Source organism: Aethalodelphis obliquidens, unplaced genomic scaffold (assembly GCF_003676395.1).
Source record: "Aethalodelphis obliquidens isolate GAN/ISIS:26980383/991018 unplaced genomic scaffold, ASM367639v1 scaffold87, whole genome shotgun sequence".
NCBI lineage: Eukaryota > Metazoa > Chordata > Mammalia > Artiodactyla > Delphinidae > Aethalodelphis > Aethalodelphis obliquidens.
The window spans coordinates 2,257,449-2,272,651 of record NW_020838031.1 but is presented as its reverse complement, the minus strand read 5'-3'; the positions used below and the strand labels follow the sequence as shown (position 1 = coordinate 2,272,651).

At 41.9% G+C, this 15,203-nt stretch overlaps 1 protein-coding gene across 8 annotated transcripts in view; it reads right to left on the bottom strand.

The window, feature by feature from the left end:
• COG2 (component of oligomeric golgi complex 2) overlaps nucleotides 1–15,203 on the bottom strand; it is a 43,467-nt gene that overhangs the window by 14,996 nt on the left and 13,268 nt on the right. For 6 of the 8 annotated variants that reach the window (XM_027094111.1, XM_027094109.1, XM_027094110.1 and 3 more), the window contains 6 exons: nucleotides 14,084–14,187; nucleotides 11,110–11,218; nucleotides 9,905–10,084; nucleotides 8,124–8,248; nucleotides 4,410–4,536; nucleotides 955–1,094 (listed from right to left, as the gene is read on the bottom strand). In XM_027094111.1, the coding sequence (XP_026949912.1) occupies nucleotides 955–1,094; nucleotides 4,410–4,536; nucleotides 8,124–8,248; nucleotides 9,905–10,084; nucleotides 11,110–11,218; nucleotides 14,084–14,187 (785 nt within the window). The remainder of the gene's footprint in view (nucleotides 1–954; nucleotides 1,095–4,409; nucleotides 4,537–8,123; nucleotides 8,249–9,904; nucleotides 10,085–11,109; nucleotides 11,219–14,083; nucleotides 14,188–15,203) is intronic. The other 2 variants (XM_027094116.1, XM_027094114.1) reach the window with 2 other exon arrangements.

The following is a 15,203-nucleotide window of genomic DNA, read 5'->3' as shown; positions in this document are numbered from 1 at the left end:
TGACAGCTACGATTTCACTATCAAAAGATGATTACATACATTCTCAATCATGGCGAGTAATTACGAATCAAGGTACCTAGTTCTTAGTATATCTCCCTCTGTAATTATTCCTTAGAACCCTGGGGAAGGACTGCATCATAATTAATGAAAACATCCAACAATTTAAACAAAAAGCCTGAGTCTTGAAAGAGCATTCTAGCTCAAATGCTCTCGTTAACGCCGTTCTACGGAGGAGCTTACTGTGATCTCACTCAAGAGAATCTGCAGAAATGGCTATTATCACCTATTCTTCTAAGGGAACACATATTGTTAAGAATTTATCCTAAATTTCCCCAAACAGTCTACAGAACCAGTTACTGACACAGGTGATATCATTATGACATCTGGAAGAAACGTGTCAGCGTTTTCCAGAATAGAGAGAAAAAATGTCACAAAGTATTATAAAGGAATCCAAAACAATAGGTAGAATTACTATCAATTGCTAAGACGGAATCAGCTACAGAGACTACTTTAAGAGAGAATACTTCTCCCGACTCCCTCTGAGGACAAAAAATGTTCCAGATGAGCAAAACAACAAATGCAGGGTAGGTCTGCTATTTGAAGCAGGTGATGAGAGAGGAAAACGGGGAGAAAGAGCTGCCAGGTGACCCGCTCTTTCTGTCTCTTCAGGATGAACAAGGACGTAGCACGTGGGAATGAAGCCAGGCCTGGTCTAGCTCACTCTGAGTCTAGTGTTCTCAGTTGTCTAATGACCAAGGAGTAAGACTTATCTTTCTGTCATACAAGCCAGAACTTTGGCAATCACGATACTTCTGTGCACTTCCACTCTACATTTTGTTTCCCAAAGAACAGTATGATGATCAAGAAGGGGCTGTTAGCTGGAGCCAACATACTTAACTGGTGCTCAAAGTCTGTTTTAGAAGGGTGGAGGTGGGGGGGGGGTAAATTACTGACCTTATTTGAAAATACACAGGCAAGTTCCACTTATTATTGAAGCTGTGATAGGCGGGATGTGCTCTTAATCTTTTTACACTGGCCTGTGATCCACATTGCCGTTCAAGTGTTCTTACAAAATCCATACTTATGGTATATTTCTAAAATAAGAACAAACAGGTGGCATTTTCATTTTAAGTGAACTAACCAGAACTGGGATCATATAGCGAAAAAAGCTGTAATCAAGATAAAGATCAACACACAGAATCATAGTTTCTGGATCTGATAAGGACCTTATGGGATCTTCCTTCCAAGGTCCCCGCTTAAAGATCAAGTAATGCCCGAAGTGGTTCTGTGACGTGCTCAAGGTCCTAGGTGGCAAGCCCGTCAGGAGACCCAGGCATCCTAAGTCCAGTGGTCTTTAAGCGACAGCTCTCCCCCATCTTCTAGGGCACCCCTAACCCAGTCCATTGGAATCACAAGAGATTGCAGATTAAGTGGTATAATTTTCATTGCCTCTCCAGAAGAAGAAGAAGTAGAAAATTTTAAAAAGGAAAGAAAGACTCAAACCATGTGAGTAATTACATCCTTTTTATAGATGGCACAGCGTGAAGATTGACAGGAGGAATCTAAAAACACCATTCAGAGCAGAAGCTAACACTTACTTAATATTTATCATCCTCACACAGTGCTTAAAATTGTTTTTCTTACTTTAACCCAGAAAACTGCCCTACCCGGTAACTACTTTTATATCATCCCCTATTTTATAAATGACGCTTCCTCTTCTGCTTAGGCTCAGAGAGAATTTACCCAGAAACAAAGCAAGGAAATGGGGGAAACAGAACCCTCGCCAGTCAGCAGTGCAAAACTGCAGTTGCACATTCCTTCGGCAAGGGCTCTATTCCCCAGTCCCCAGGCTCTGGGGAGGACACTGCAGGACTTCCCATGTACTTCTCATTAAGAGGGACTCTGTTCTGGGTCACCAAACCAATCACCTGAATATGATGATGTCTGTGCTTATGTGGGAATTTTAGTGCAGTAACACTACCACAGGTGTTCAATTTCTTTCAACTGGTTTTGAGCTACACTTACTGAATCCCCTGAGTGTGGTCTACATGTGTGGAGTTGAGACAAAGAAAGGAATTACTCATCCCTTCTGGGATAAAACTATACCCCTGCAATGGGTGTTGAAAAATACAAAAATATTTCTCTCTTCACAGAAGCATGTCCCATTAAAACTGAAAGCTGAAAGCGTTTCTTGCAAGAAATGTTTGTACCCGCAAACGTTAAGTATTGGTTTAGAATTCTAAAGTCGACACTCTAGCAGAAAGCTTCGTTTCTGAGCTGAAAAATCTCCTGAGCCTAACACGATCAAAATGATTCTCTAAAGAGGAATGAAAAGGGTCTTAAACTGCTAATGCTCAAGACCTCATATTGTTCAGTACACTGTACCATGGGCCAGGAGAACAGATCGGTGGTATTTCTGGGATAATAAAGCTCCCAGTTTGTTGTCTTCCCTGTTTTGAAGTCTACCAGGCCCCAGGCTCACCACACTCACCTTGTGCCTCTCTACACTTTAAAATTTAATAGGCAATTTGACCAAGCAGAGTTAGAAAAAGAAGCAAACAGAACTTCTAGAAACGAAAATAAGGGTAAATTGGAAACAGGTGAAAAGGAGTTTAGACAAATCTGAAGAAGGAATCAGTGAACTAGGAGAAAAGTCCCAAGAAATTACCCAGAATGAGCACAAAGAGACAAAAAATTAAAAAGTGAATTCACGAAACACAAAGGATAAAGTGAGGAAGTCTAATCAAAAGTTCTAGAAGAAAATAATAGAGGAATGAGAGAAAAGCACAACTGAAGAGTTAATGAATAAAAATGAGACAGAGCTGATTAAAAAACCACCAATCCTCAGATCCAGGAAAGCCAACAAATCCTAAATACGATAAAGAAAAAGAAGCCCACACTAGATTCTCATAATGAAACAGCACACTAGAGTCGCAGGCAAGATTTGGGAGAGACGGCATGATAACTACAAAGAAACAACAGTAACTATTTTCATAACGGAAGTCAAGAGACAATGTTCAAAGTGCAGAGAATTCTACTTCCATCAAAACTACCTTTCAAACACAAAAGGTATAAAGTTATTGTCAGACATACAAACTGAGGGTTTATCACAAAAAAGTGAAACTTATTATCAACAGGCCCTGCTAATAGATGAATTTCAGGAAGAAGGAAAATGATCCAAGAAAAAAGGTCTAACATCCAAGAAGGAACAGGAAGCAAAGGAAATGATAAACACGTGGAATAATTCTGAGAGGAGAACGATGACCACGTAAAACAATAAAAATAACGCCCAATTTGGGGGATAAAAAAAATCAAAATAGAAATAAGACCCTGGAAACAGTAATAGATACTATGGAATGGGGCGACTGGCACCAAAGTCCTCTAAGATCCCTGTGCTGTTTGGGAGGCTGAGAACACCAGTGAGCGTTAGATTCTGTTAAGTAACCACTAAGGTTACTTAATACATAAAGAAATAAAGGGTAGAACTTCCAAATTAGTAGAGGGGAAAAACAGAATAAATGAGGAAAACAAATCCCCAAAAGTCCAAAATACAGAGAAGGCGGAAAAGGAAAGAAAAAAAGAAGGGAGAAAGGAAAAGAAGGAAGAAAAATGGGACAAATAGGAAGAACCAAAGAAACCCCAAATATATCAGTCACTACGATCATTCTAAATTTAACAAATTACCTAAGCGAAAGACAAAGATTGTCATGTTGAATAAAACAATCGAAAACCCCAAAATCAAAATCCAGAGCAGGAAGGAGAGGAGAGGCACCGAGGGGCTGAGCAACACGAGTACTGAGCAGGGGAGCTGGGCACGGACTCAGGCCACCTGGCCGAGAGCCTTTATTCTTCTCCAGGACACTACGTACTGTCTTTAAAAAATGGTACAATGGAAAATTAACATACGAGTCTACTGAAATATCAACCATGAAGTCTTTTAAATGATTTTTTTTTTTTTAAAAATGAAAATATCGAGGCCTCCTAATCTTTCAAATTATAGAGGACACTTACATATTGCATTTTAAAATCCAATCCAATACTTCGTTTTCCTTCAAAACGATACAGTAGATATCTACAAACTTAATTTTTCATGGAAAACAACTGCAAACAGCCTTGTTTTTAATGGCCCTTAGGATCTTTTTAAAAACTAGAATATTCAGATCTAGTCCCAATTGCATCTAGACTGAATTTTACTTTACATTCTAAAAAATATTCTTAGTCCTTGAAGTTATCAGAGACTATCTATGACTTGAATAAAACAGTGCGTGTTTTAAGGTAAATGCTTGCTACGTAACTCAGACTGTGGTTTTTCCTAAAACCACAGAACCAAGACTGTGCAGAAAAGATACGATTATCCTAAAGTCTCAGGTTAACATCTTCAAGAATCAAGACGATGGAGGAAAAGGTACCTGGTGAAAGGCATCGGGATTCCCAGCATTAAAAAGTGAGGGCAATTTTTCTTCTAATCCTCGTACTATTTCTGGCCAGACAGAATTCACCAAAAAATCATATCCGGGAACAGTATTGCCTTTTTCACTGTAAGATAAGAGGAAAATTTCAGTCAAATACACCAGAATCTTCTACTTCCAAAAAGCAAAATTCCACTGTGGTGCTTTTATTAAAATAAAAGTTCCTCAGGCTAAAATTTATTTCAACCTTTTTAAAAAAACGGTATCTGTCAATTAGTTTGTTCTTAGACCCAAACTTCTATTTCACTCCTTGATCTCATTCTCACCTTGAACCTGACACATCCTCTGTGTCCTGACTCCTACATCTATCTATCAAGTAGTAAGCAAGCTGGGGGTCAAGGGTAATGGAAAACTACATCAACTTAACTTGGCACAATTTTCTCCCCTAAAATGGGCTACCATGTTTATACTCTGTCTCGAAAAAGAAGCAGTTTAATACCACAGGAAAAGCAGTCTTTGTGGGACTTCCCTGGTGGCGCAGTGGTTAAGAATCCACCTGCCAATGCAGGAGATGCGGGTGCGAGCCCTGGTCCAGGAAGATCCCACACGCCGTGGAGCAACTAAGCCCGTGCGCCACAGCACCTGAGCCTGCGCTCTAGAGCCCACGAGCCACAACTACCGAGCCTGTGCGCCGCAACTACTGAAGCCCGCGCGCCTAGAGCCCGTGCTCGGCAACAAGAGAAGCCACCTCAATGAGAAGCCCACGCACCGCAACGAAGAGTAGCCCCCGCTTGCCGCAACTAGAGAAAGCCCGCACGCAGTAACAAAGACCGAACGCAGACAAAAATAAATAAATTTTTTTAAAAAAAGAAGAATTATGTTACATCTACTCTGCCTGTGCTCTGTAAATGGAACAATAATGCCTACAGGACAGCACATATATTTAAAAAAAAAAGAAAAGCAGTCTTGTATTCAACCTTAACACCACTCAACTCTAAAGCACTATAAATCACGCTAATTGCCCAATTACTAACAACTTCAGCTATCCCTAAGATTACCCTCAGTTCTAAAGTTCTATGACTATTTTACGTAAAATCTCGATCACAAATCTTAATACAAAAAACTGATAACGGTAATGTTTTTTGCGTGTGCATGCTTTATTCTGCATTTTTAGCCAAAAGGCTGGACTCTGGGTTTCTAATTCACAAACGTAGATGACAGACAACACTGAGATAAAAGCATGCACTTGGGAGTCAGAGTACGTGAGTTCAAATCTTGGGTCATTTAACTTCTCTGTGTTTTGGTTTCTTCATCTTCAAAACAGGGAGGATAATGATACGTACCTCACAGGGTCATTATGTGGATTAATATTTGTAAAGCGTTTAGGATGGTGCCCAGCATACAACGCGTGCTATGTTAATAGTGGTTAAATACAGAAGTACGTAAACAAAAACAGCAGGTTCCTTACGTTTCTCTTGAACTTAAAGACCTGTAAGTAGCTTTAAGCAACACCATCTCACTGATCGACCCACTTGGACTGCTCCGTTATTGATATGCTCTATATTAAGATAACTGTCTTTAAAACTGATCATCCATGCAATACACGGTCTCATTTGTTTAGTAAAACGGGGAGTTGTGTAGCTAAGTGGGGATAACAAATTGGCATTTAACATTCTGATAAGTATTAAAAATAAACAGTAAAAAGTTTTCATAATTTTCCTGCTTAGCAAAAACTATCAAGACAAATAGCTTATTCAGCTTTACTGTTCAGAAAGAGCTATCAGATAATCTCATTCTATAATAGGTAGGAATTGATGAGAAATTACTGGTGGGATTGGAGGAGGGTCCAGGAGGGAAAGAAGATGCCTGTGTCCCACATACCCAATTCCATGTATCATATCATATACTTTTAATCATAATAAGAAGTAGCTCTATTAAGGTATCGGAAGAAAGAAGGAACAGAATTGAAGATTTTAAAATACAAATGCACATAATCTGAACAACACTGAAGGACAAGATCACCTCATTCCCAAAGTAAATGTCTAACTAAAGCCCCAAAGAGAAAACTTAAATCTGTGAGATCAACAGTTAGAAAAGCTAACCCACATTCTTCGGAAGATAAATCTTGAACGTCGCTGGTGTCCCCAGCTATAAAGGGCACCTGGAGGCAGAAGCTGAGCAAGGGAAGGTGAGGAGTGGCGGGACGAGGGGCCTCAAGCAAATGCAGATGGCCCACCAAGGTACAGTTTAGATTCCTCAGATTTCTGAGGCGTCTGCATGAATTCTGCCACACTGAAAACCATGGAAAAGAGCACGTGAGGCTCTGTAACTTGATATTTCAGGACCAAGACTAGGCCCGTCAAATCTAATGACTGGTTGTTTCATAACTGTGGCTTCTTTAAATTTACCCCATGACTTCTATTAAATTCTTACCCCAAATCCAAATCCAACTAAATCTTCATGGTTACTAAGCAAAAGTGGCAAAACAAGGCTTCATCTGAAATCGTGTACTGGAAATAGGGTACTTCACAAGTCAAGCAGCGTATTTGTTCCCCAGATTTTTTTTTCTTTTCAAAGAACAAAAATTCAAGACCAAATATAATGTTCACTCCATGAAGACAGGGACCTCATTTGCCTTTCTAATGCTGTAAATAGGTTAAGTCTTTCATCCTGCAAACATTGGGTAGTTACTGCCTTCAAGACACTGTGCCAGGAGGGAGGTGTGGGCCGTGCGGGAGGGGAGCACACTGTTGAGATGGGAAAAGTGAGAGCGACGTGCAATGGCCTGCAGAGAACAGGATTAAAGGTAGACATCAGGGTAAAAGATGGTCTCTTGAAGGAAGTGGCATCTGAGCTGGGGCTTCACGTGGAGTGACAGGTCAACAAAAAGAGGGATCAGGAAAGGCGGAGGGGACTCCGAGGAAAAACATAGACCCGCCCAGCGTGTGCTGGGGCGGGCAAGTGCAGCTGTGTGCTGGAAAACTGCAGGGCGAGGGTACCACAGAGCAGAGTGCCCCACCCAAGGACCACCGGGGCCAGAGCACAAGGGGCCTTGGGTGCTGATCAAGAAGCCTGCATTTTCCACAATGAGCAATAGGAAGCCACTAAAGACTCAGGAAGACAGGGCATGAATCTCAGCACTGTGGGTAAATGTGCCAGCAGAGGGGCAGACTGAGACGCGCGAGCAGGTGGGGAAAACCTGTTACTGTGGACAGAGAAATGACAAAGGCCTGGACCAGGACAGTGGCAGTGGTGGAAGGCAGTGGGGTATTTACAAAACAGAACTGAAAACCATGGAAATCAGACAAAAGGAGGGAAAACTGAAGATGACTTTAACCACAATTAACATCTTATAAAACTTGTTGAATTAAACTGAATTGATATTTATTAACAGATTATGACATTAGGATAATGGAAGGAAACCAACTTGTATTTCAAACCTAGTTTAGGGAACTGACAGTGTAGGAGAGGGCAAAGCATGGGCTGTGGATTCAAGAGAGACACACCATTCTCCTCCGTTCCACCCACTACAGTTTCCTTCTCTGTAAGACGAGGCTAATGGCCCCTGCCCAGCTCAGAGCACTGTGCTCACACACAGACAGGAAAGGGCATCTGAACCCGGTCCACACGAGACAGCAACAACCAGCAGGGCACGAGCGGCTCCCAGGCGCAGCCCCGGACCGCGGGAGCTCTGAGAACAGCTGCTCAGACTACCTTGAGGTGGCTCCTCCCGTGACCTCTCGAAGGAGGCGGCAGTGGTGGGGAACGAACTCCAGGAGCTTCCTGTACATGAGCTGAAGATCACTCGGGTGAGCATCGGCAATCTGCTCTACAATCACCTAGTAAAAGGAGCATCATTTTTAAAAAAGACAAGTATGAGTTACATACCACAGGGAAAAGAACAAAGAAAACCTGAAAAGTGTGTTTCCTCTCGCCCCCCTCCTCCCCAGCTGACATGTTTCCTAACAGCAACAGCCTCACTCAGAGCTAGTTCCAGGATTCGGGTGCATAGCTCTGACCTGGGGGAGACACAGGCTGGGTGCCAGAGACTGGCCTGAAGCTGAAAAGCCAGACACATTCGCCTGTTTCCCTCCTGAGCTTGAAAACGAAATAAAACGATGATTTCCCATGACAACAGCTCCTTGCTGTCTTGACCGTGGCCTTTTCTTCTAAATACCATTATTCAGATTAGGGGAAGGTTTGAGACAGAGAAAGATGGAAGGGAGTATATTTTATTTTACTTTATTATTATTTTATCTTTTGTGTTAAGGTTGAGAATCAAGAGGCGAATGACAAACATACGAATTTAAATAAAATTAAAATGCGGCCAGTTTATTTCATGTGCCACTGAGACATCAAACGTTTCTTTAATTGAGCACATTAGGTTCAGTTCAATGAAAAACAAAGGCATAAATTAGTAACCATTTTCACTTAGTGATAAAGAAATAGTGTAGGTAATTTGTCTTCTTCACTCCTATAGAGAGACAGCTATGAAATACAACAGGATACAAACAGAGGAAGATGACAGACCATTTATTTTTAGTAATCCTAATGAAAGCTGACTGGACTATTGAAATTAATCCTTAAGTTTCATTTTTATCAATGACATTCAATTTTCCCCATTTAGAAATGGGAGACTTTCGCCCCAAAGTCATGGTGAGTAGGCTTTGTACTAACTGGACAGAAAGAGCGTCCACACTGATGTGGCACTGAAGAAAGTCTGCAAACACTGAGGACGGGCCTGTGACTTCCACCAGTTTGAACCAGACAAAGCTGCCATTTTTGCGCGTCGGAAAATGCTGAGTATTGGCAACTTCACGTGGTACAATCTGTAATATATTCTGGCTGCTCAAAGGCAGAACGTGCTTACTTCCCAAATTTTAACTGTGTCCTCGTAGGTGAAGGACACTGGATAGCCAAGTTCTGGATTTAAGGTATTACGCTGCTCATTTGCCTATGAAAGCCCTTCATCTGTGAACATTCCCTCCCTCCCACCTTCCTGGCCCACACACTCCTCAGCAGTCTGTGAAGACAGCCCTCCACGCAGACCTTCCACGCTCAGGGCTCTTGGCCCGCTGTCCCACCACGAGGCACTTGAGCTGCGGTGCTGGCATCTGCTTTACTTGTTCCATTCTACCCACCAGACCAGTAGTTAAAAGATTCGTTTTAAAAACTTTATTGGCAAATAATCTACATAGCATAAAACTGACCTAAAAATGTTGATACACACCTTCTCCCTAGGGAAGACCTGTCCCCTACTAAATTAAGATAATCCCTGGGCTACAGCATCACTAGAAAATACGAGAGAGGGTGCCTGACTCCTGCACGCTGGTTGTAACCACCAGGGACCAACCTTTTCTTACAGCTGATGCTGCAGTAACTATGAGACTCTTTACAGAAGGACCTCTGATCCACCCTCACGCCCAGTGAAGCATCCAGGACACAGCAGACGCTCTCTGAACGCCTGCCGAATGGAGGCCTGGGGATGCACAAACCTCATCCACGTATGGTTTCACCAGGACTTGACCAACTAACGCCTCCGCGTCCCGTGCCTTGTCAATCGTGGCGTAAGTCCGTAAGCAGTGCCGGATCACATCGACACTGGAAGTCCGCAGGCCTTCCAAAAGGAGGCCTTCCAGTGACTGCTGTAACATGGCTGTAATGCCAGCTATACGCTGCAAGAAAAACAGGTAAGAAAGCAGCTGGAACAATTTCTAAAGACTCAAATATATACATAACAAATCTCTGGCGGCACTAGAAGAGAATATGTGTAAAATTAAAATATTAACATTTTCTGGAGCGTAACAATGAATCTTTCCTCCACCCCACATCTCTTTATAAGTAAATCTTTGCTATATCAAAGGAGGACTTAGACAGAATTGCAGAATGAGAAAAAAAGTTATTTTCCTCTTAAGCTACAGAGTAAATCTGACAAACATCATGAATCTAAAGCCCAGTCGAGAGTTGCGGATAAACTAACTCTGACTACATCATGCAGTGTGTCAAGTTACATGAAGTTTAGAATTAATTTTACCCTTATAATTCGGAGAATATGCCTGTGTCTTTACACAAAATCTACAATGTGTGACACTTAGGGGGCAGGGGTCCAAAAAACAAAAACTGAAGGAAAAAATTCAAAGCTAGTTTCAGAATCCCGCAGATCAACAATTATCACAGGCATTACAGGCATGCCTTGGAGACGCTGCGAGTGTGGCTCCAGGCCCCAGTAAACCGAGCAGGACCACAGTGAAGCGGGGCACTGGGATCTCTTGGTCTCTCAGTGCACGTAAAAGAAATGTTTACACCATACTGCAGTATATTAAGTCTGCAATAGCATTATGTCTAAAAAAACAATTAAAAAATACTTTATTGCTAAAAGATGTTAATCATAATCTGAGCCTTCAGTGAGCTGTAATCATTTTGCTGGTGGAGGGTTTGAAATACTGTGAAAATTGCCAGAATGTGATACAAAGACAGGAAGTGAGCAAATGCTGCTGGAATGGCACTGGTAGGCTGACAGACTTGCTTGATGCAGAGCTGCCATAAACCTTCAATTTGTTAACAAAACAAAACAAAACAAAAACATATCTGTGAAGTGCAATAAAGTGAAGGGCAACAAAATGAGGCCTGTGTCAGGTAAGCCAAAACTATTCAGCAAATTCCTAAATACCAAAGTGTGGAAATCCAAAACAACACTTACTGGTCTTATTTTGTCCAAAAGAGGCATGCCTTTGCTTTGAACAGCATGAAACTGTAACTGGTTAAATTCTGTGGCAATTCTCTCCAAAATCTGTCCAGTCAGAAGTGGGCTAGTAGAGACAATTAGAGAAATTTAACTCCTAAAGGTTTTAAGTTTCCGAGAGAACACATCACGTGATCAGCAATGCTGATGCTTTAGCGCCCACTGTGTTTTCCACAGCCCCCTGTTACAAGGTAGAAGCTAAAGCATCCTTCGTGCCACCAGCTTTCACAAGTCACATGCACAGCACGTTCTAGGACAGTGGGCAACTACTTCAGTATAAGCCACTGACGCTGCCTGGCCTCAGCCACAGGGTCCAAGCAAGAAGCAGGAGCTGGACCAGGCCACTGTGGGTGTGACGGGTGTTTCCACCTCCTCCCCCAGGCTCTCCTGTCCATGGCCTTCTTCATCTTTAACCTCCCTTCCCTCTCTTGCCCTATCCTATTATTTACACCTGAATCCCCTTCTACTGCTCTGTCTCATTCTCTCTTCCTCTAAAATACCTCCAGTACTTCTAAAATACCAAACACTGCTGTCTCCTTGATAAAATAAAAGCGGCCCTCTAGCGGCAATACATCAAGTAAGTCAGAAGAGCTCTACATTTTCATTTACCAAAGAGCTGAAAGAGCAGTCGATCTGTATTCTCTGGGTCCTAGTGAAAGGACATTCATTGTGTATCTGCCACAAAGTGTAATAAATGCACTTCTTTCCTCTAAAATACATTGCAACAATACCACTCAAAGGGAAGCTAAATAGCAAAAGAAGAAAAACGTAAAGGCACTGAGGCATCTGCTGGGCTTCTCTTGAGGCATCCTGTATCTAATGGTGACCTATCAGTGAGTGAGGGGAAAAAGTCCACATCACAAGGAAATGAAATGCTGTCCATTTCAGGTCTATCCAGTCCTGGATCTGTAGCATTCAAACTAGTTTAGGGCTTCCCTGGTGGCGCAGTGGTTGAGAGTCCACCTGCCGATGCAAGGGACACGGGTTCGTGGCCCAGTCCGGGAAGATTCCACATGCCGCGGAGCGGCTGGGCCCGTGAGCCATGGCCGCTGAGCCTGCGTGTCCGGAGCCTGTGCTCCGCAACGGGAGAGGCCACAACAGTGAGAGGCCTGCGTACCGCAAAAAAAAAAAAAAAAAAAAACACACAAAAAACTAGTTTAGAGGGAGAGCAATTCCCCTGCAAGACCAACCCAAAAGGTTAATCCCTCTTTCCTGAGTAACCTAGTATGGATCTATTAATTATAAATTATCTAAACGTTTCTTGTACTGAGAAGCATGCTGTAGTTACCATTCACTTACATTGCCCTGGTTTTCCTCTCTCTACAGCTCAAAGTTGCTGATCTGAATTTTAAAAAGTACTCAAAGGTGATTCTGAGCAAGAAACAGCATAATATCTATTACATTGAAGATGGAACATTGAGGGACTTCCCTGGCAGTCCAGCAGTTAAGACTCTGCGCTTCCACTGCAGGGGGCCACAGTTCGATCCCTGGTTGGGGAACTGAGATACCACATGCCATGCGGTGCGGCCAAAAAGGAGAAAAAAAAAAAAAAAGATGGAACATCGCAAAGGAATAGTATCATAGAAAAAGACATCAGTGAGGAAGAGAGTAGGAACGGACCCAAGTGGAAAGAAAACAGGGAGGCAGGTATGGCAGATGTCGAGTGCAGACAAGTTGGCAGGAGCTGCCAATGCTGCTGAGGGTGAGAGAGACGTGGAGCAGCTCAAGACAAACGGCTCCACCGGACGGGTCAGAAGGGACGGGCCAGAAAGGACGGCAGCGGAGACCCTGGCCAGCGGAGGTAAGGGCAGGAGCGCGAGGATGGGGGGGCTGAAGGGACAGAGACAGCAAGTGCTGACCACTTGTTTGTACATCTTGATTATGAAAGGAAGTAGAGACCCACGACAGGAGAATCACTTCCTTCTTGGATGCCACATTCCTCAGTCTATACACTGAGAGATATGGAGCGTACTGCCTTTAAGGTGCTCCCAAATGTAACATTTTGATCCCTAAAATTAAGAAATCCAACATGCCTTTATCGTGTGGTAAGACTTTGGTATAGGTATATTCAATTTGGCTTTGGTTGGCTTTGCAGCAGATTATCCAATATTACTCAGGGAAGAATGTTACGGCTGTCCACGCGACTTTAGGAGAAGCTCTTGTCAGACCCAAATTAGATGTGTGAAGGCCTACGACATGCCGGGTGCGGGCTGCCGAGCTGTCGGACAGCCCTGCCAGCGGAGTTCCTATTAGCCTTACGCTGCCCATGACACAGGGAGCTGAGGTGCCATGACTCAGGCTGCCCAATGGTAGACGCAGCACAAACTTGTGCTCCTCCCAAGGCACCACGGTGCTGGTGTGACCTACTCATCTTCTGAGCCACTCATCTACCTGGCTGATTTAGAATTCACACTAGGAAGGTAGTAAGACGGTCACAGTGTAACAAAGGAAATGGTCATTTTTTTCTAATTTCACAAGGTTTCTTTCCCTTGTTTATAAATTTTAACTAAATGTGTCCTATACTGTTTCTTAACACTACAATGCTAGTGCAAGATACATGAATGGTGATACTCTGGGCATGTCTACATAAATTTATGAAAGATAAAAGCCATTCCATACCTGGAAGGTCAAAGGATTTTGCCAGTGCTTACATAAGGCGATTCCAAAGATAAAAATCTTCCACTGAAAGCACACTCCTCTGACTCCCTGTAAGGTGATGTGTTGGAACAGTGGTCCATCACCACAAAGGTTTTAGAAGGATGTATTATAAACTTGACCATCTCATGCCCTCCACTTTTCATAAGCTACGTTCAAAAACACTGAGCCATAGACTTGGCTTTTCTTCTTTATCAGAAATGTGTTTTAACTAAAAAAAAAAAGTAGCCTGGGTGTGAAGTACTAATTTATGTGATATTTAGTAAAAAATACTTACCTGCTTGCTTCTAGTGCAGATGTTTCTTTAGAATGTTGAGAATTTAAGATTTTTTCAATTTTCTCAACTGATCGAATAACCTGTATAAGCCTCAACACACATATCTATAAAAATAAAAATGAAGCCAAAAAGAAGTTATCATGATGTTTAATCTTAATTATCTTATTTCCCCTTTCTAAATGCAGGGAAATACACAGCCAAAAGTCACCTTAAAGTGTGTGGAGCACTCTACAGTTTGAATACTTCTACATAACACTGAATTCCCAAGAACGTAAAACTTAATTTTAGCTGCCCAGAAGAAGCATATTTCAATATTCTATTACAAGTTAATAGTTAAAAAAAGAAAAACTAGACTTTTTTTGTTTTCTCATTTCCTGCATTTTTATTTCTTCTTTCTTTTCCCCATCTTATGAACCCCTGTATAAGCACTACATTTATTTTCTTATGACCCTTTTCTCATGTTTTAATTTTAGTTTCCGATCATCTTTATCCTATTTACATGTATACGACACAATTATATGCCTAAGCGTCAATTCATTAAAGACATTATTACACAATAAATATTATCAAAGAGGTTGAGGAATATTATAAAAACTCTCATCCTTAAAAGAACAAAAAGGAAGTCATTCGTTAAACAAACAGTTACTAGAACCTACTGTACAGCACAGGGAACTCTACTCAATGCTCTGTGGTGACCTAAATGGGAAGGAAATCGAAAGAAGATGGATATATGTATAACTAATTCACTCTGCTGCACAGCAGAAACTAACACTACACTGTAAAGAAACTATACTCCAATAAAAATTAATTTTAAAAAAAGACAAAAAAAATTAAACAAATAGTTCCTGAGCACCTATTGTGCACCAGACATTCTTCTAGACAGCGAGGACATGGGTGAATAAAACAGGCAAAAATTCCCTGCTCTCACAAAGCTTACAATCTTTTCTAGAAAGGCACTGCATTCTTGAAATCTTTGGACGAAAGCTGATATTTAAAGAATTAAACAGAAGGTTTCAAAATAGGCTTCTTTCCCTTGAGATTTTGAAAAATATGCTAATAAATCTAGAACACACTGACCGAGCACCAGGCTAGAATCAAGCCTCAAATTCTAATCCTAACT